Below are 21743 nucleotides of genomic sequence, written 5' to 3'. Positions count from 1 at the left end.
CTCTCACCTCCCCCCCCGAACTACTTAATTCAAACTACTTACCCGGTACGGTCTCCCTGGACGACCCTGCTGGAACAGCTGGCGGTGGCCCCTCCGGTGCGCCCAGGTCAGGGCCCTCCAGTCCCGGCTCGCTGTCCCTGGGCTGGCACGGACCGCCCTGCCCCCCAAGAGTTGGTGGAGGGCGGGGAAGTAGGGGCAGGTGTCATCCCCTGCAGCGGCGCCGCCCCTGGTGGCCCTGGCGTACCCCTTCCGCAGCTGCTTCAGTTTAATTCACACCTGCTCTTGGGTGCGCCTGTGTCCCTTGTGGGCCATGGCAGTCGCTATGCAGCCGTAGATGGCCGCGTTCCTCCTCCTAGTGCGGAGATCTTGGAGATTGGGGGCCTGCCCCCAAATCTCAATGAGATCCAAGACCTCCGCACTAGTCCAGGGGGCCGCGCGCCGTCTACGGCCCCTGGCTGGCCCCTGGTTGCTCGGGGACTGGGCAGGGGACGGCTCGCTGCCACTGGCTGCCTGGCTCATGGTGGGGCCACTCAGTCAGGGGTAGACACTGCTGGCAGGGCTGTCTGTCTCCAGTGCCGTCTGGCCAGAGTCTACCCCTTTAAGGGTCCGGGGCTGGGGGAGAGGAGAAGAGTTTTCCTGGTTGTGCCCAGAGAGGCCACCAGGGGGAACCTGAGAAGGGCTAGCCTCCCACTAGTTCGAATTAAGGGTCTACACACCCCTAAATTCGAACTAGTAAGTTCAAACTAGGCTTAATCCTCGTGGAATGAGGATTACCTAGTTCGAACTAAGCACTCCGTTAGTTCGATTTAAATTCGAACTAACGGAGCGCTAGCGTAGCGCCTATGAAAGTTAGTTCGAACTAACTTTGTAGTGTAGACATACCCAGAGAGAGAAGCAACCAGCTTAACAATGAAAGTTATATTTATATATATTTTGGGAGCCAAACACACAAAACAGTTATATATTAAATCTAAATTGGAACTGATTACAAATGTTAGGGCTAGCTAACCATATAACAGTTTACATGGGGCAGAGTCAGGAGGCTAGGCTTAGAGAGAGGTAGGTGGTGGGAGAGAGAGAGACCTCACCACTCCGTGGACCTTGCACTGATTGGGGTTCCCAGATGATGATGGTAGCCAAGGGTCCAGAGGGAAGGAGACAAGCAGAGCAGAGCCCCCAGGACGATCAGACAGGAGATGAAGAAGTCTCAATGGAACTGATGCAGTTTAAATCCAAGTATCAGAACAGTTTTCTTGGGCAAAGGTAGGAGTTTTTATAGGGATAGGACAATAGTTCAAAGAGAAAGAGGCGAGACAATAGAGACTGATCACGCCTGGTTATGGGTGATGTTCCTTGAACGAGCTCCCAGTGCAACTAGGCAGTTTCAGTATTTTAGATATCAATAGGATCATTACTAGAATTGGTCTGATAATGACTAATTTGGGTGTGAGCAGGCCTGAGTTCATTAGCATCTGGAGTAGAGATTTCCCATCAGGTGGTGCTTCTCTGCATAGTTCACTGCAGTTCCTGCCTTGGAAGAGCTGGTCTCCATTCTGTATGCTAGTGAGTTCTATCTTCAATGCAGATGAGGCTGGGGTGTTTCCTTAATTAGTTTAAGTGTGTCTTCCCTGGCCTTTTCATTGCTTTGTATGATTCTAACAGAGGCCTAGGGAAAGGCTGGGATGGTTTTCCATGAATGCCACTCCCTGGCTCCCCAAGAGCACAGGGCTGGTAGGTAACACTGTTGCAACTCTAATATAAGGAGATGCTTGTGAGAGGGGTCCCTGAGGAGGGATGGGGTAAGAGGATGAGAAGGGGGGTGGCACCAGAAAGGGATGGAGTATCTGCTTTTCACTGTGCATAAGACCCAGTAGTCTGTCGTGATAGCTGACCAGGCACGGAGGAAAGAGGATAGCCAATTGGCAAAGGGCCATTGTATAGTGGCTGGTATACTGTCCCCGAGCAGACCTTCAAAGGTTCAGCCTGGGGCCCTACGGCTTATTGGAGGGGCCCGCCCTTAAGTCGGAAAAGGGATGGGATGGCTGCTTGCCATTCCTGTTGTTGTTACGCCCACTGCGTCTAGAAAAGATGGACCTGTTTACCTATGGAATGAGCGACGGGGGGCCCCAGGAAGAGAACACCACTGCGGGGATGGGGTGTGGATCCATAGGGACTTAAGGTTTGCTCTAGAGTCCTTCAGCCCATCCAGGCTGCTGTCAGAGAAGAGGCCTGTGCCCTTGAATCACAGATCCTGGATAGTGTTTTGGTCTTCTGGCAGAATGCCAGAAACGTGGAGCTAGGCACTCTGCCACAAAACCAGCCCAGTTGCCATGGTACAGCTGTGGCATCCAAGGCAGCCTGCATAGCCACTAGGGACAACCTTTCTCTCCTCAGACAGGGCCTTGTACTCCTGCCTGGAGTTCTGGGGCGGCAGTTCTTTAAATGTGTCCACTGCTGACCAGGAGTGAAAGGTGTACCTGCTTAGGAGCACCTGTTGATTCACAGCCTTGAGCAGGAGACCCCTCCCCCCCAAAGTATAGGCCTTATGACCCAAGAGGGCCAACTTTTTGGCCTCATTTTCAGGAGTAGGTGCAGGCTGACTCTGGCACTTCTGGTGGTTGGCTGCCTGTACTGCAATTGATCCTGGGAGAGGGTGAGAGGAGAGGTACTCATGTCCCATCTCAGAGAAGATATACCTCTGCTCAGCCCTCTTGTCAGTGGGGGGAATGGAGGCAGGCATCTACCAAAGGGTCTTTGTGATCCTGCCCACCCTTTTATTTACTGCCAGGGCCATCCAAGACGGGGCTTCTGCATTTAGGATGTCCACTCCTAGGTTGGAGTCCTCCAATACCCACTTGAGCTGTCCTCCCAGACTTTGTGCCAACCTCTTGAGCAGGTCCTGGTGGGCCCAGAAAACCATTGATGGAATGGATGGAGAAACCAAGCCAATGGCTTCGTCCAGGGAGAATGAAAAGTCTCATGCTCTTGCCTAGGATGGCACTGGGTGATCCAGAGGGCCCTGGTCCCCAACCCGTTTCAGCAAGGCTCTGGGGGATTCCCTTCAGTTGGAGTGTGCCAGGTCCGAGGCAGCAGTGTAGCCGAAGGCGGCATCCGAGGCCCAGAGTATGAGGAGCCAACAACAGAAGGGGCACTCCCCTGGGCTTGCTGACAGGTCCATGGGGTCCAAAAAAGCCGATGGGTACCACTAAGGGGAAACTCTCCGGCAATCTGTGCACGTGGCGTGCGCACACCTACCTGGAATGGACATGAGCAATCAATTTTAAAAAAAAACATTATTTTTCCTGTCAGATAACGAAAGGCAAGAAAACCACACTAACTGGGCTGGAGGGTCACCCTGATCAAAGCCATTGACTGTCAAGTAGGAAAGTCTGGACAAGGATGTAAATAACCCAAGAGAAAAAAAAGAAATTAGGTCTTATTTTGTTCTAGTAGCATATCCTAGATAGCACAGATTCCATTTGAAGTCCTGTATACTGCTTGTGGTTCTCAAAAGATTTTATAAAGAAGGGCTGTGAGGATGGCTCTTCATTAAAATTATAATAAATTCCAGTAGTATAGCTGAAGGACTCTAGTGAGTGCCCCTTGTAATAATAAAAAACAGGACTATGTAGCACTTTAAAGACTAACAAGATGATTTATTAGGTGATGAGCTTTCGTGGGCCAGACCCACTTCCTCAGATCAAATTGTGGAAGAAAATAGGCATGACCATATATACGAAAGGGATACAATCAAAAAAAGTGAACACATATAAAAAGGACAAATCACTTTTTTTGATTGTATCCTTTGGTATATATGGTCATGCCTATTTTCCTCCACAATTTGATCTGAGGAAGTGTGCCTGGCCCACGAAAGCTCATCATCTAATAAACCATCTTGTTATTCTTGAAAGTGCTACATTGTCCTGTTTTTTGTTTCAGCTACACTAGACTAAAACGGCTACATCTCTATTACTTTGTAATAACAGTTGTGATTACTACTGTTGGATTAGGTGGTAGGCTGGAAGTAAACCAGCAAACTTGGGGGCTGGAGACAGATCTACCCAAACTCTGAACTCCACTAACAGTGAATAGGGGAGGCAAGTGCCTATTGCAGAAATGCAACCTGTATAAACGCAGACAGATATTGCTGATTAATCGTTATGGGCTTTCCCAGTTTATTCTATGCCCTTCGCCCACCCCAGTAAAATTGTCATTGTTTGTACAACATACTCAGTGCTTGGGAAGGGAAATATTGACTATTAGGAGTGCTTGGAAAGAGGAATGGGGGCAGAGAGGAGAGGGTATTTAATTTTCCCTGGTTTCAAGGTGGCTCAAGCCAGTGTTGCTCATTAAGTTTTCAGACAAAACCATCTGATAATTGAACCCAGTCCTTTTTGCCATTGACAACAATTGGCAGAAGGCTTATAATGACATTAAAACAAACAAACAAACAAACAAACAAACAAAAAGCTACATGAAAAGATACATGATTTGGAGAAAGGGGTAAGCAGTGAGGTGGTAAAGTTTGCAGATGATATTAAACTGTTTAAGATAGTCAAGACAGAAGCAGACTGTGAAGAACTTCAAAAAGATCTCACCAAACTGAGTGATTGGGCAACAAAATGGCAAATGAAATTTAAAGTGGATAAGTAACGCACGTTGGAAAAAATAACCCCAACTATATGTACAGTATGATGGGGGCTAATTTCGTTACAATAAATCAGGAAAGAGATCTTGGAGTTATCATGGATAGTTCTCTGAAAACTTCCACACAGTGTGCAGCGGTGGTCAAAAAGGCAAATAGGATGTTAGGAATTATTAAGAAAGGGATAGAAAATAAAACACAGAATATCTTACTACCCCCGTATAAAACTATGGTACACCCACATCTTGAATACTGTGTACAGATGTGGTCTCCTCACCTCAAAAAAGATATTTTGGCCTTGGAAACGGTTCAGAAAAGGGCAACTAAAATTATTAGAGATTTGGAATGGGATCCATATGAAGAGAGGCTAAAGCGACTGGGACTTTTCAGCTTAGAAAAGAGGATACTGATGGGGGATATGATAGAGGTATATAAAATCATAAGTGATGTGGAGAGGGTGAATAAAGAAAAGTTATTTATTAGTTCACATAATAGAAGAACTGGAGGACACCAAATGAAATTAATGGGTAACAGGTTTAAAACTAATGAAAGAAAGTTCTTCTTCACACAGAGCATAGTCAACCTGTGGAACTCCTGGCCAGAGGAGGCTGTGAAGGCTGGGACTATAACAGAGTTTAAAGAGAAGTTAGATAATTTCATGGAGGTTAGGTCCATAAAAAGCTATTAGCCAGGGGATAGAAATGGTGTCCCTGGCCTTTGTTTGTCAGAGGCTGGAGATGGATGGCACAAGACAAATCGCTTGATCATTGTCTTCGGTCCACCCCTTCCAGGGCACCTGGTCCTGGCCACTGTTGGCAGACAGGCTACTGGGCTAGATGGACCTTTGGTTTGACCCAGTATGGTCATTCTTATGTTCTTATGAACATTGATGTTGCAAAGTCAAGCTCTGAAAAGTTACAAAATGCTGCTTGTAAGGTTGACCTTGCCCTAAGCCTTAATTTTCCCCTCCCTTGTTTTTGTGCATTATGATAGTCTTTAGGTTCATGTTCACATATATTTTCTCAATGGGATCCTGTTTTATATATTGAATGGACTGTTTTTTTCCCTCTTAGTCAATGTGTGTGTCCCCAGCACTTATTTACCACATAATATTCTACATAGCAAGCCTCTGAGCATGACCCCAGCACCTATAAATTGTTCAAGCCCAGGGAAACTATCATTTGCAGATGAATACCAACCCTAAGTGCAGAATTGGTATTCATCTGCAAATTTGACACTGTTTCTCCGGGCTTGAACAAAGACATCACCTGGATGTTGCATTATAAAGCTAGTCTTGCCTGCCATTAACACCTCATTGTTCCAGCCCACTTAATTAGCCTCATAAGCACTGGTCCTACAATTGACTGGTACCTTTTTTCCTGTTATAAAATACTTGGTTTCTGTTATTTCTCTCCAGCTCATCATCTGAAAAAATGGGTTGTGCCCAAAAAAGCTTGTGATACAATGAATACACTTGGCACTGAAGTGGAGATGGACATAGAAGACAAACTTGTTGAGAGTCTGTGGGTTAGGTTAAAAGAGGTAAAAAACAAGGGTGATGTCATATTAGGGGTCTACTACAGACACCTATCCAGGCAGAAGAGGTGCATAAGAACATATAAGAACATAAGAATGGCCATACCAGGTCAGACCAATGGTCCATCCAGCCCAGTATCCTGTCTGCCGACAGTGGCCAGCACCAGATACCCCAGATACCTCTGAGTGAAGAAAAACTTCCTTTTGTTTGTTTTAAACCTTCCTAGTAATTTCATTTGGTGACCCCTTGTTCTTATATTGTGAGAATAAGTAAATAACTTTTCCTTATTTACATTTTCCACGTCCCAGTCATGATCGTATAGACCTCTATCATATTCCCCCTTAAGTGTCATCTTTTCAAAGCTGAAAAGTCCATGTCTTTTAAATTTCTTTCCATATGGGACCTGTTTCGAACCCCTCATCATTTTTAGTGTCCTTTTTACAACCTTTTCAGGATGAGGCTTTTTTTAAACATCTAGCAAAATCATAGAGCTGGAAGAGACCGCAGGAGGCCATCAAATCCAGCCTGCTAGCCAAGGCAGGACCAGTCCCAACTACAGTAGACTTCTGATAATCTGGCACCTTTGGGACCCAAGGGGTGCCAGATTATTGGATATGCTATAGTAACAGGAGGTACTCCGGCAGGGGGACTGTGATGGGTCTGAGGGGGGGGGGGGATTGGCAGGGAACGGCGCAGCATGGGGCGAACCCTCTGCCATTTTGCAGGGAGGGGGGAAAACCCTGCGCAACTGCCGGCGACAGGCCAGCTGGGGCTGCAGGCGGCAGCGGCGACTTGGGGTAGCAGAGGGGCAGAGTAGCTGACCTAGGATGTACACCAGAGCCTTTTAAGATAGCAGTTTATAACATCTCTGCTAAGAGCCTGTATTGAGAACTGGATGATTCGATGCATGTAATGTATTTTCTTAACCTTACTTTCATGCTTTTCTTTCCTTTAGTAATAAACCTTTAGATTGTAGATTTGAAAGGATTGGCTCAGCGTGCTCTTGTGGGTAAGATCCAGAGTGTTAATTGACCTGTGACTTGTGGTTGGTTTCTTGGGACCGGAAGAACCTGTTCGGGGTAGGTGAGATTGGGTTCTATAACCCTTCACCTGTGTGTAAGGCCCGGGGCTGATGGGGGCACAGGAAGAGCTGGGGTGTCGGAGGGATTTTGCTCGTAAGGCTTCTGGCTGGCCAGATTGGCAGCTGAAGTGCTCGGTGTGACTAGTTTGTGGCTTATTTGGGAAGGTCTCCAATCTGGGGTTGTATGGAGCCCCCAGTTTTGAGCAATTCACCCTGAGCGGACACCCTCAGCTGTGCCCAGACCCGGCCCAGTCTGCCAAAGGGGGCTGAAGAAGATGACCTATGAGAAGAGGCTCAGGTATTTGGGCTTATTTAGTCTGCAGAAAAGAAGACTGAGGGGGGATTTGATAGCAGCCTTCAACTACCTGAAAGAGGGTTCCAAAGAGGATGGATGGAGGATGTTCTCAGTAGTAACAGATGACAGAACAAGGAGGAATGGTTTCAAGTTACAGTGGGGGTATGTCTACACTACAGCTCTAATTCAAACTAACTTAGTTCGAATTAGTTAATTCGAACTAAGCTAATTCGAACTAACGCAGCTAGACCTAAAAACTAGTTCGAATTAGCGTTTTGCTAATTCGAACTAGCGCGTCCACACTGATTGGATGCAGGGGCGCATTTAAGGGCAGCTGAAACCGGTTCTGGCAGGGCATCAAGTCAGTAGTTGGGTTGTGTGGCTGCTGTCTGAGGATATCTGAGGCTCGTGCTTAAAGGGACCCCCCTGGACAGCCGGTTCTCAGCTTTTCCTGCTTGCTTGCCAACCTCACCAAGGGACAGCAAAGTGTTGGTCTCTGTGCCCGTGTGTGTCGGTGCTTCCCTTCGGGGACGCCGCCGCAGGTGGCAACATGGAGCCAGAGCTCACCCTGCACCTTCTGGTGCACTTTCTGGACTTGCTGCTGCAAGCCTGCCACCAATGGCTCAAGGCTGCCTGGCACCACCTGGTGCACGTCAGCCTCCTGCCTCTCCACCTGGCTGCCCTGGGGGCTGTGGAGGAGCCGCGGTGGCGCCCCGGCACCAGCATGCCCTGCCGCATCTGGCGTCTGGACACCAGCAGCGACTGGTGGGACCGCATCGTCCTGGAGCGCTGGGAAGACCGACAGTGGACCCAGAACTTCAGGATGAGGAGGGACACCTTCCTGGAGCTCTGCGAGTGGCTCGCCCCTGCTCTGCGCAGAAGGGACACTCGCATGAGGCCCGCCATCCCCCTCCAGAAGCGGGTGGCCATCGCCCTCTGGAAGCTCTCCACGCCAGACAGCTACCGATCCGTCGGGAACCAGTTCGGCGTGGGGAGATCCACCGTCGGAGCGGTGCTCATGCAGGTATGGCACTCGTCGGCCACTGCGCCGGGGGGGAGGGGGGTTGCAAGGAGGGGATGGGCCGCCCCAGGGACAAAGGGGGGGCGGGAGGAGGCGAAAGCGCCCCACACTGGAGGGGTCGGTCTGTCTCGGCTGTACTACACGCCGCCAGGGGGTTGCTTCCGGGAGTGGGCACTGCCAGGGCACGAATGCTCCCAGCCACCCGGGCGCCCCACTGATTGGCGCTTTGCTTTGTCTCTCTGCAGGTGGTCAAGGCCATCAACTGGGTGCTGCTCCACAGGGTGGTCCACCTCGCTGACCCGGACGCCATCATCCAGGGATTCGGCACCCTCGGCTTCCCCAACTGCGGGGGGGCCATCGACGGGACGCACATCCCCATCCGTGCCCCGGAACACCAGGCGTCCTGTTACGTGAACCGCAAGGGGTACTTCTCCATGATCCTGCAGGCCGTGTGTGACCACCGGGGACAGTTCACGGACATTAATGTGGGCTGGTCCGGCAAAGCACACGACGCCCGGGTGTACCGCAACTCCTCCGTGTGCCAGCGGCTGCAGGACGGGACCTTCTTCCCTGATCGCCACATCAGGGTTGGGGATGTGGACATGCCCGTGTGCCTGGTGGGGGATGCCGCCTACCCACTGCAGCCGTGGCTGATGAAGCCCTACACGGGGCACCTCAATCCCTCCCGCCAGGCCTTCAATGCCAGGCTGAGCAGGGCCCGCATCGTGGTGGAGGGGGCCTTCGGGCGACTGAAAGCCCGCTTTCGATGCCTCCTCACCCGTCTGGACCTGGCCGAGCACAACATCCCTCCCGTGGTGGCATCATGTTTTGTGCTCCACAATTTATGTGAGAGAAAGGGGGAGGCTTTCCTGCCAGCCTGGATGGCTGAGGCTGACCGCATGGCTGGCCACTATGGTCAGCCCCACACCGCCGCCATCCGGGAAGCCCAGCGGGGGACTGTCCAGATCCGGGGAGGCCTTACGTGAGAGCTTCCTGGTGGAGGAGGAGGACTGACCTCTCCCTTGCATGCCCCACTGGGGCCTTCTTCCACTCTACCCCCCTTCCCCTTTCCCCTCCCTACCTACTGTCAAATAAAGACACCTGTTTTTCCAACAAAAACGTCTTTTTATTTAACATAACTGGGTTGGGGGGAGGGAGGAAGGAGGGTGGGAGAGGGGAGGGGGAAACCTGGGACGAGGGAGCTGGAAGGGGAGGGAAGGGAGGAAGGGAAAGGAAAGCTCAGGGGTGGGGGTCCGTCTGCCTCTCCTGTCTCGCAACACTGCGGGTCCGGGGGCGTCGGTGGGGAATGGTCGTGGAGGGTGGGGCAGGAGGGACAGGGGGTGTGGAGGAAGCAGGAGCGGGAGCAGGGGGAGCAGGAGCAGGAGGAATTGGGAAGCGGTCGAGCAGGCTCTGGAGGTGGCCTCACAGGGCACGGCCCTGCTCCTCCAGTGCCTCCAAGCTCCTCTGGCGCAGCCTCAGGTTCTCCTAGACCCAGTGGTCCTGGATGTGGAGCTGGTGCTCCAGGAACCGGAGGTGCGGCCTCTTGTACTCCTCCTGGTTCCTGGCTCTCCTGCTGGCCCGGGCGTGGGCGGCTGCTGCAGGCGGGGTGGTGCCCCCTGCAGTCCCAGGTCCTGCAGCTGTGGTGAAACAAGACCAGCGGTCAATTACCCCAGGGGCCCAGGTGTGTGAAACCCAGCCCCCCTCTGCAAGGCCAGGGCCCCTGCAGGATCCCCAGCTGCTGCTCTGTGGTGGGCAAGGCCCAGGCGCACGGTCCCTGAGCTCCCTCTCGCCCCAGCCTCCCGTACACATAAGGGGAGCATGATGGTACTCACATGTGGACACCTCCCCGGCCTCGGATGACACAGGCGAGCGGCTCTGTGGGGTGCCTCAGGGGTCCTGGGTCCTGGGCAGGCTGCCGGTAGGCTCCTGGCTCTCGGAGCCCTCCTCCTCGCTCTCGGAGCCCTCCTCCTCCTCCTCGGTATCTGGGAGCGGTCCCTCTGCCCCAGGGTCTATCACCTCCCGGGGGGCAGGGACGGCATGAGCCCCCAGGATGCGGTCCTGAGCCTGGAAGTGGGGGCACGCCTCCGGGTCGGCCCCTGGCAGGCAGGCCCGGGAGTAGGACTGCTGCAGGTCCTTAATTTTACAGTGCACCTGCTCCCGGCTGCGCTGGTGGCCGCTGGCGGCCAGGCTGGCAGCAATGCAGCCGTACACTGCCGCGTTCCTGTGGCTAGTGCGGAGATCGTGGACATTGGAGGCTTCCCCCCAAACCTCGATGAGGTCCATGATCTCCGCACTAGACCATGCTGGCGCCCGCCTCTTATGGCCCCGGGCAGGCTCCTGGGAGCTGCCAGGCTGATCCTGGGAAGAGGGGGAGGGGTGGGGGGCATCGGGTGGCTGGCTCATGGGGTGTCAGCTGCTGGGTGTGCTGGCACGGGTGCTGGCAGCCTTGCAACTGGCACAAACTGTGTAGCCAGCCCGTGGCCCTTTAAGGGCTCCGGGGCCGGGAGGGAGGCAGAAGAGTTTCCCTGGTGTTGGCCTGAGTGGCCACCAGGGAAAGCTGGGAAGGGCTAGCCTCCCACTAGTTCGAATTAAGGGTCTACACAGCCCTTAATTCGAACTAGTAAGTTCGAACTAGGCTTAATCCTCGTGGAATGGGGTTTACCTAGTTCGAACCAAGCACTCCGTTAGTTCGATTTAAATTCGAACTAACGGAGCGCTAGTGTAGCGCCTATGAAAGTTAGTTCGAACTAACTTTGTAGTGTAGACATACCCTGGGAGAGCTCTAGGTTGGATATTAGAAAAAACTATTCACTAGGCGGGTGGGGAAGTACTGGAATGAGTTACCTAGGAAAGTGGTACAATCTCCATCCTTAAAGGTTCCTAAGTCCCAGCTTGACAAAGCCCTGGCTGGGTTGATTTAGTTGGGGATTGGTCCTGCCCTTGGCAGGGGGCTGGACTTGATGACCTCCTGAGGTCTCTTCCAGCTCTAGGATTCTGTAATTCTGTGAAATGGAGTAGGTTTAGAATTTAAAATAAAAAAAAAGAACAAGTTAAAAATTATTTAGAAAAGTTTGATGCCTGCAAGTCTCCCAGGCCTGATTAAATGCATCCTAGAATACTCAAGGAGCTGATAGAAGAGGTATCTGAGCGTTTGGCTTTCATCTTTGAAAAATCATGGAAATTGGGAGAGAGACTGAAGACTGGAAAGGGCAAATTTAGTGCCCATTTATAAAAAGGGAAATAAGAACAACCCAGGAATCTACAGACCATAAGAACATAACATAAGAACATAAGAATTTCCATACTGGGACAGACCAAATGTCCATCCAGCCCAGTACCCTGTCTGCCGACAGTGGCCAATACCAGGAGCCCCAGGGGGGGAGGCAGATACCTTGGAGGGCAGGAACTGAACAGATAATGATCAAGGGATCTCTCTCCTGCCATTCATCTCCACCCTCTGACAAACAGAGGCTAGGGACACCATTCCTTACCCGTCCTGGCTAATAGCCATTAATGGACTTAATCTCCATGAATTTATCTAATTCTCTCTTAAACCCTGTTATAGTCCTAGCCTTCACAACCTCCTCAGGAAAGGAGTTCCACAGGTTGACTATGTGCTGTGTGAAGAAGAACTTCCTTTTATTTATTTTAAACCTGCTGCCCACTAATTTCATTTGGTGGCCCTTAGTTCTTATATTATGGGAACAAGTAAATAACTTTTCCCTATTCATTTTCTCCACACCACTCATGATTTTATATACCTCTATCATATCCCCCTTAGTCTCCTCTTTTCCAAGATGAAAAGTCCTAGTCTCTTTAATCTCTCCTCATATGGGACCCGTTCCAAACTCCTAATCATTTTAGTTGCCCTTCTCTGAACCTTTTCTATTGCCAGTATATCTTTTTTGAGATGAGGAGACCACATATGTACGCAGTATTCAAGATGTGGGCATACCATGAATTTATATAAGGGCAATAAGATGTTCTCTGCCTTATTCTCTATCCCTTTTTTAATGATTCCTAACATCCTGTTTTCTTTTTTGACTGCCGCTGCACACTTCGTGGTTGTCTTCAGGGAACTATCTACGATAACTCCAAGATTTCTTTCCTGATTAGTTGTAGCTAAATTAGCCCCCGTCATATAATATGTATAGTTGGGGTTATTTTTTCCAGTGTGCATTACTTTACATGTATCAGTTTAACTTCTGTGCCAGGGAAGATAATGGAGCAAGTAATTAAGGAAGCCATCTGAAAACATCTGGAAGGTAATAAGGTGATAGGGAACAGTCAGCATGGATTTGTAAAGAACAAATCATGTCAAACCAATCTGATAGCTTTCTTCGATGGGATAACAAGCCTTGTGGATAATGAAGCAGCAGTGGACCTAGTATACCTAGAATTTAGTAAGGCATTTTACACTGTGTTGCATGACCTTCTTATCAATATGCTAGGGAAATACAGCTCTAGATGGGGCTACTAGAAGGTGAGTGCATAATCAGCTGAATAACTGTTCTCAGAGAGTATTTATTAACAGTTCACAATCTTGCTGGCTGGGCATTACAAGAGAGGTTTCGCAGGGGTCTGTTTTGGGGTGAGTTTTGTTTAATATCTTCATCAACAATTTAAATGATGGCATAGAGAATATGCTAATTAAGTTTGCAGATCAAACCACACTGGAAGGGCTTGTAAATGCTTTGGAGGATAGGGTCAAAATTGAAAATGATCTGGACAAACTAGGGAAATGGTGTGAAGTAATTAGGATGAAGTTTAATAAGGACAAATGCAAAGTGCTTCACTTAGGAAGGAACATTCAGTTTCACACATACAGAATGGGAAGCAACTGTCTAGGAAGGAGTGCTGCAGAAAGGGATCTAGGGGACCACAAGCTAAATGAGAGTCAACAGTGTGACACTATTACAAAAAAAGCAAACAAGACTCTGGGATGCATTAACAGGAGTGTTATGAGCAAGATGCGAGAAGTCATTCTTCCGCTCTATTCTGCACTGATTAGGCCTCAATTGGAGTATTGTATCCAGTTCTGGGCACGGTATTTCCAGAAAGATGTGGACAAATTGGAGAAGGTCCAGAGAAGAGCAACAAAAATGATTCAAGGTCTAGAAAACATGAGCTATGAGGAAAGAGTGAAAGAACTGGGCTTGTTTATTTTAGAAAAGAGAAGACTGAGAGGGAACATGATTGCAGTTTTCACATATCTAAAAGGGGGAAGCAGATAAATTGTTCTCCTTGGCCTCTGAGGATAGGACAAGAAGCAATGGGCTGAAACTGAAACAAGGGAGATTGGGTATTAGGAAAAACTTTCTGTCAGAGTGGTTAAACACTGGGATAAATGGCCCAGGGAGGTTGTCCCAGCATGGGAGGTATTTAAAAGCAGGTTAGACAGACACCCATCAAGGATGATCTATCAAGGTGTTTGGTCTTGCCATGAGGGCAGGGGACTGGACTCCATGATCTCTTGAGGTCCCTTCCAGTCCTAGTGTTCTGTGATTCTATGGAGCTAAGTTGCCACAGGCCTACTTGATGCTTTTAGATTTATTAGGGTATAGGCACTGGAAGACCCGCTGCCCTAGAGGCCTAGGCCTGGCATGATTCCTTCAGCACCCAGAACCCTGACGCAAAACACGCACAAGCTCCTCCCTCCACCCCTGCCCCGGGAGGCGAAGACGGGCCGGGTCGCTGTGGCAGCGCGTCCCCTTTAAATGCTAATGAGGCCGCCCCAGGCTCGGGCGGGCCCTCGCTGACTGTATGAAAAACTTCGCGGGGCCATCTTGGGGGCAGTAAGACCCAGCAGCGCGGAGCCTGAGCGCGAGCCAGCGACCCACCCGACGCGCCGCGCGCTAGCACGCGGCCGCCCCCGACCGCCCCGAGAGACGCCATGAGCGAGGCGGTGCCCAGCAGCCCCCCGGCGGCGCCCCCGCCCCCCAGCGACGCCCCCGCGCCGGCCCCCCCGGTCCTGGACGCCAAGCCCCAGAGCCCCACTAGCGCCAGCGCCCCGGCGAGCGGAGACGCGCCCCCCGCCAGTGGCGGCGGCAGCGGCAGCAGCGCGACCCCGGCCGCCGCGGACGCGGAAAAGAAAGTTCTGGGTGAGGCCCGGCCGCGGGCGCGCACGGGAACCTGGGGCCGGGCCGCTTCCCACGCGCGGCGGGGAGGCCCCCAGTCCCGCCCGAGCGCCGCGCCTGCTGGGCGCCCCGGCCCCTTCCCGGCGGGGCGCTCCGGCGACAGCGCAGCTGGGAGCGCGGCCCGCAGGGTGAGGGCCAGGCCGCGCTGCGCACGTGGAGCGGGCCGGGGGCCTAGTAGCCCGCTGTGGCCGCTCCAGAGCGCCCTGCGCTGCCTGGCCCGCTCCGCGCCTGGGACTCGCTGCCGGGCCCGTGCTCCGTCCGCGCCGCTCCCTCCGGGACGTAGAAAGGTTCCGTGTAAACGGCGCATGGGCTCCTGAGCCGGGCCGCAGGGCCCAGCCCCGAGTCTGTCGGGCCTGTGCGGTTCCCGCTGGGACCTGATCAAAATGCCGAGGGCGGTTTGACCGTTGCCTGCTTTGTGCGGGTGGGGGGCGGCTTCCAACTGCGTGCGGGACGCCGGTGTTGGGCTGAAGCTGGGTGAGGTGATAACTTCTATTGATCCAACTTTTGCAGGAGGATGGGAGAAGCTTTTGAGTTACCCGGACCAGTTTTCTGTGTAGCTTAAACTTATCCGTTGTATTGGGGTGGAGTAGAGGGAGGGATGTGGGGCCAATAAAAGATATCCCCTCAGCACCTTGATGCTCATAATTGAGACTCAACAGGTGTTTGCTGATGGAGAGGTGGGGGAGGGGCTAAAAAGATCTTCATGTTGGATGACCTGCAGCTTCTTGCAAGTAGTTGCTGTTGCTCATCATTACTTTTGGGAGGATAGTGACTGGTCACAGACAGGATATCGGGTGGCATCAGAAGTGCCCCTTTGAGGATTGATGTTCCTATTTTGTTAGACTCAACATGGTCTGACAGGTTGTTTGTAAATTAATTTCTTACAGAACTGTGGATGTGCTAGATGAAGAGTGGAGATTCCCAAGCATCCTTCTGATGCTGGACCTCTGCACTTGAGAGAAGGGCTCTGGCTTGGAGGGAGGGATTTTCAAAGATATTAGATATGATGGGTGGGAGAAATAAGTCATGCTGGAATTGTGAGGAGTACGTAGCATGGAAGCTTGGTCAGTCAGTTGGGTCATGTATTGATTCTGGTTATCAGCTTCTTGGTCTTTATTGTGCAGTATTCTGGGTTTACTTTAGTACTATGTTGGATCCATTTTGGGTAAATCAGCAAAACTGCCTGAATGTGTGTCAGGAGTGTTCTTGGAGTATTTTAGCCATACTTGGAGCAATTGTTGGATAATTGATCAGTATGGTTGCTGACAGTATTGAATTAATGTTTTCTTGCAATAAATATACTATGATGGTCAAAGATGCACTGAATCAAAAATTTCAGGACCCAGCCTCAAACTTTGTGCAAGTTTTGGTTTTTAATGACTTTGTGACTTAGGCATAGCTGGAATATCTGAGGAGTATTTCATTAGTGTTCTGGAATGCTTCAAATATTGCTGTTAATTCCAATTTCTAATTGGATAGATTAGTTTGTAGGATGTGTTTTTTTTAAAAAAACCCTAGTGTAGTTCCTAAACTACATTATCACATGCTTACATCCTCTTCAAAAATCAGAAAGGAAACAAATGATGAATGGGGGCAAACTGTTGGTGTGAAATTACCCTTGTCCACTTGACACTGTACTCTGACAGAGGATAGGATCTCAGCCTGTAAATCCCTTCAGTAGAATAGTTAAATAGAAGAAGGGAGATGATTTTCTAGACATAATTTGCACTGCATACCCCACCCCCCAATCAGTTTCAGCTATGCAAATAGTGTAGCTGAAGTTGACATATTGCTGATGTGTTTTGCACATGGTAAGGTCAGCGAGCTCTACCATCCACTCGAGCTACTCTTCTCACCCTGATGGAGTGCCAGAGTCAATGGGAGAGAGCTCAAAGGCTGATTTATTATGTCTATGCAGACATAATACATTGACTGCTAGTGGATCGATTGCTGCAGTGTGGGTGGTTGGTAGGGAAAAGGCCTTTATACTTGCAGGGACTGAGACAACTGAATAGGCTTCCTAATCCAGATTTTAAGTCGGGATGTTAGTGTGTAGACAATCACACGATTAACCAATAAGTCTGGGCTTATTGGTTAATCATATCAACTACACACATTCTCCCCTTCTGCTGCTGCCTCTGTATCAGAGGCAACAAGGGAGGGGAGCTGATTTAAAAGCTGGCTTCCCCTCCCCTCCCCCCCCCAACTGGCTCCTGCCTGCTGTCCTTTGTGTATAAATGTAGAATTTCCAGCAGTAACGTGTTTACACAAATAATGATAGTTAACATCCCTAGTTCAAAGTACTATGATTACTGATATACAGGAGCAGATTAGAAAAGATGTCCTTGGGAATGACGGTGGAAGGAGTCTTGCAAAATACAAGAGGGATAATAGCATTGTGCATTTCCTCCACTTTCCTTGTTCCCTGATTCATCAAGAGCAATTTTGTATCCATTAATAGCCATTCATAGACCATGAAGAAGCTTTTTACTTTTTTACTAGTGCTCCAAAACACAGTTATACTCAAACCTTTCCTTACTGGAAAGCTAATTGCTTATTTTTTTTTCTACTGTGCATTAGGGATGTTAGCAACTAGTTGACTACCCAATAAGCAAATGCTTATCAGGTAGTCGAGTAGGAATTCAACTAGCCTCCCCAAATCCCGCTGCCTCTCAGAAAGAGGCAGCAAGGTGGGCATGAGCCAGTGCTGGGGGCAACTGGCTTAAAAGTTGTACTCTTCTCTGCCGCCCCTCCCCCCCCCCCCCAAACACTGTCTCCACAGGGAAGGCAGTGAGGAAGCATCACAGGTGGGGATTAAAACAGTCCTGCTTGGGCTAGTCTCACTGCTGCTCCTTTCGCTTTGGAATGTGCAAGAGTGGCTGCTCTTGTACATTTCAAAGGAAGAGGCACAGAGGGGAATCTGTGCCAGATGGGACTGCTTTTCAAAGGGAGAGGTGCAGTGAGCCAGCAAGCGCCTCCTCCCTCCCCCCCCCCCCCGCTTATTGACTAATCGAGTAGTTGATGGAAATTCCTTTGACTACTCAAGTAGCTGATTTATTCAAATGTAATATCCCTAATGCCAATGGTAAAATCATAAATATTGTCTGATGTACAAATATTGCTGTTTTCTACAAACCAGCATTACTGCAAGATTTTTTGTGTGGAGGGTTTTGCTTTTAGCACAGGGAATTTAATGACGGTGTTTTGAAAATGGTCTCTTGAGCAAGTCTTTTATTTATCTTGTTGATTTCAGGCTTCCACATAATAGTTTTGCAAATGTGCATGTTTAACTCTGATAAAGAGAAAAACTACCTAACCTAACTACAATATGCTTCCAATGGTAGCAATGGCAAGACCCTCTGTTGATTGACCAGTATAGTTACCCACCAATTATTGGTGATTGTTCATTAAGAAAAAATGAAGGCTTATTTCTGACGTTCCCTGGGATAACTGGTCAGACTTAGGAAATTATTGGTTTGTCTGCTCCAGATGGTTGTGGCTGAAAGCCACTCCAACCTGGTAGCTTCCTGTGGACCTGTTAAAATAAGAAGGTTGGCTTAATTCAGTTCCTAGTAGGACAAGTGTTGCAAGTCACAGATCTGTCTTGTTTGGCACTTACCAGTTCCCCTCTTGGCAGACTAAACTGGAAAGGCCAAGGTACTGAATTCTCAGTCACAGACATGATGTGTCTGTTGGGATAATATGCATCTATGGATAATGACAACTTTCACAGTTGCATTATTTAAAAAAATAGTGTAGATCATCATACTTAAGGGCTTAAGCCTATCACTAACTGTTTAAGATTAGGTAGACGTGTTTGTTGGTGGCAGTTTATTCCTTAAATGCTAAAGTCACGCTTTGATATTGGTGAAAATGCAGATTTTGCTGAGCCTGGCTGTTTGCAGGGCCAACAGTGGGAGAACCCTCTCTCAGCTTGAAGCAGCTAACAGTGAGTCTCTGCTCTCAGCTCTGCAGTACTAATGGACTTTGTTATTGCAAATAATAAGGTCTATTATTTGCCATCTTCCATGGGAAGAAGATTCTGCAATCAACTGCTGTTTTCTGATGGTCCTCTAACAATTCATGTAGGGCCCATTTTGAGGTTTGTTGCACCTTCTTTGGAAGTGCGAGGTCTCCATGTGGACCAAGAGAAAATGGGGAGAGGACAGGTATGGATATTTGATGGATCCCTGCTCTGCTCGTATTTCATAATACCTGTGTTCCTATTGTTCTAGTTAAGGGTTTTGGCCAAATTCTCTGTTCTGCTCCCTCTTCCTTGCTTGAAGCAGTTATATTTAATACAAACCAGTTAAATGTTAGAAATGAATTAGTTTCACAAAGTGAATTTTAAAAAGACTAAAATTCAAGGAAATCGTACTATTTTGTGTGTCTTTGCCAGATATAATGTGCAGACAAACTTTTATTGGTTGGCAGAAGATCCCATACAACAGGACAGGGGTGGGCCAGATCTGGCCTGCCAAGCTGTTTGACCCCGGCCGCCCTGCTGGACCCCCACTCTCAGTCCAGTCAAAACCCAGTGGCAGGGGAGTGGGTGAAGTCTTCTCCCTCCCCTGCCAAGGGTGTACAGCACCAGAGGGAACCGTCAGCTGTTCAAAATAACTGGCAGTTCCTTCTGGGCACCATGTGTCCCTGGCATTAGGGGATCAGAGGGAGACCTCCCATGGTCCCCTGTACTACGGGCAGCACATGAAGTCTCCACTTGGCATGCAGTGCCTCGAGGGAACCACCCCTTCTGCCCGGGGCCCTGCCTCTTCATCCTGAGGCCCAGAACCACTACCAACATTAGTGAAGTAGCCTCCCTAAAAAGATTATTGTCCACATTTACTATAGAACCTGGTGAAACTTGTTTTTTCAAGACCGTATAGTAGGATCTATGTGTAGGAGGATGGTTAGAAACTAGGGATGTAAGTGAGTAGTCGATTACATGATAAGCCTAGGCTTATTGGGTGGTTGAATCACTACTTGCTCCTTCCCTCCTCTTGCTGCCTCTGTATTAAGGATGTTAAGGACTCGTTGACTATCTGATATGCAAATGCTTATTGGATAGTCCAGTCGATTAGTCAATCCCCCCCCCCCCACACACACACCCCATGCTGCCTCTCAGAGGCAGCAAAGGGAGGAAAGGGGGGGGGTACTTCAAAGTGGCAGCACCTCACAGCTGATCCCGGGCTCTGTGCGGCACTGCCCCTTTGAAACACTGCCGCCACATTTCAAAGTGGCAGCACTGCATGGAGCTCGGGGTCAGCTGGGGACTACTTTCTGCAGAACCTAGCGTCAGCTGGGGAGCCCCCAGCTAATTCTGGGCTCCATGCAGTGCTGCCACTTTGAAATGCTGAGTGGAGCCTAGAATCAGTTGGGGAGTCTGGGAAAATGCCCTACAGACCCTGGGGTCAGCTGGGACTCTGGGCTTTGCATGGCATTTCAAAGCTGCGCAGCATGGAGCCCGGTGTCAGTGGGACTTCCCGCTGACCCCAGGCTCCATGCCGGCGCTTCCACTTTGGAATGCACAAGAGCCCTTGCTGGGGACTCCTGTACATTTCAAAGCTGGCATGCTGCATGCAGTCTGGGGTCAGCAGGAAGTCCCACTGACCTTGGGCTGCACTTAGAGTTTCGCATTTCTCCTTTGAAATGTACATCGAGTAGTCAATGGAAATTACATCAACTACTTGACTAGTAAATTACTTGTTTAACATCCTTACTCTGTATTAGGGATGTTAAATGTAGCTTAATTAACTAATTGAATAGTCTATGGGATTTCCATTGACTATTCGACTAGTCTATAAGCGCGCCTCTGTCTTTGAACTGTAGCAAGAGTCTGGCTTGGCTTTTGCCATAGTTCAAAAGCGGAAGCCCCACAGGGAGCGCAGGGCCAGCAGGGGAGTTCCCGCTGGTCCCGCACTTGCTGCGGGGCTTCAGCTTTTGAACTGAGGGGGAGCCCCAGTGGGGCTCTTGTACATTTCAAAAGCAGAATCGCAGCAGAAGTGGTGTGAGTGGAGCCATTTCCTCTGTGCCTCTACCTCCCCTGCCCCCCGCAGAGATGGTGCTGGGGGAGGGGAGGGAGGACTGATTTTTAAGTGGGCTACCCCCAGCTCCTGCTCTGCCCCCTTGCTGCCTCTCTCTAAGGCAGCTGTGGGGTGGGGGGGAGGGAGCAACTAGTCGCATCACTAGTTGACTAGTCGCTTCTATCCCTACTCTGCATCAGAGTGGGGGTGAGGAAACAGGAATTGGTTCTTGAGAGGAGCCTGCTTAAAAGCCAGTTCCCACCAGCACCATCTCTGCAGGGTGGGGAAGGGGAGGCAGAAGTGCAGCAGTCTGGGACCTGGCGTAAGCCAGGTCTGATCCCAGATCTACCCTCCCTGTAGCTCTGCATTTTAAATCTAGTAAGAGCCGGGCTGCCTGCATGCCTGGCTCCTCCTACATTTAAACTGCAGAGCCATGGTGGGCGTAGCTCCTGGACCTGGTGTGAGCTGGGACAGAGCGCCAACTCTTATAGACGAATCATGTATTCAATACAAATTGTATTGATGATAGCATTAGCCAATTACTTGCTTATTAACGTCCTCTTTAGAGACTATTAGACTGTTTCAAATCAAGAGCTGTGGAATTTTAGAGCTCAAGATCGTGTGTTGTCCTCTCTAACTGTGAGATGGAGTCATGAAAATATTACAAATCAAGCTGACAAACTAGTGATGCCAGAAAAGACCTGTCATGACTGTCACAAACACTCGATCAGGGGTGGGCAATAATTTTTGCCCCGGGGCTACTTCAAAAATATTTAAAGTAGCCCCGGGCCTCCCCAGAAGGGGTGGGGCCTAAACAGGAAGGGGCAGTGCTTCCTCACCCCCATACCATCATTGGTCTGGGGGTGGGGGAGTCCCTTTTCCCCCATCTTCCAACTAGGCGCCCATGCCTTGAAGAAGCTTGAAATGTTCCCCCCACCCCCAGGCCAATCAGGGCCTGGGGGAGGAAGAGCACGGGAAGCCTCCTCCCACCCTGCTAGGAGCAT

General features: G+C 50.0%; 1 protein-coding gene across 2 annotated transcripts in view; it reads left to right on the top strand.

Moving 5' to 3' along the window:
• The first annotated feature begins 14261 nt into the window (after positions 1-14261).
• The window catches only part of YBX3 (Y-box binding protein 3), a 44416-nt gene continuing 36934 nt past the window's right edge, over positions 14262-21743 (top strand). The window contains exon 1 of one of the 2 annotated variants that reach the window (XM_075902907.1): positions 14262-14680. In XM_075902907.1, coding sequence (XP_075759022.1) covers positions 14473-14680 — 208 coding nt within the window. In that variant the 5' untranslated portion in view covers positions 14262-14472. The remainder of the gene's footprint in view (positions 14681-21743) is intronic. The other variant, XM_075902897.1, reaches the window with a different exon arrangement.

The sequence above is a fragment of the Pelodiscus sinensis genome, chromosome 1, assembly GCF_049634645.1.
Source record: "Pelodiscus sinensis isolate JC-2024 chromosome 1, ASM4963464v1, whole genome shotgun sequence".
Taxonomy (NCBI): Eukaryota; Metazoa; Chordata; order Testudines; family Trionychidae; genus Pelodiscus; species Pelodiscus sinensis.
This window is presented reverse-complemented; position numbering and strand designations above follow the sequence as displayed.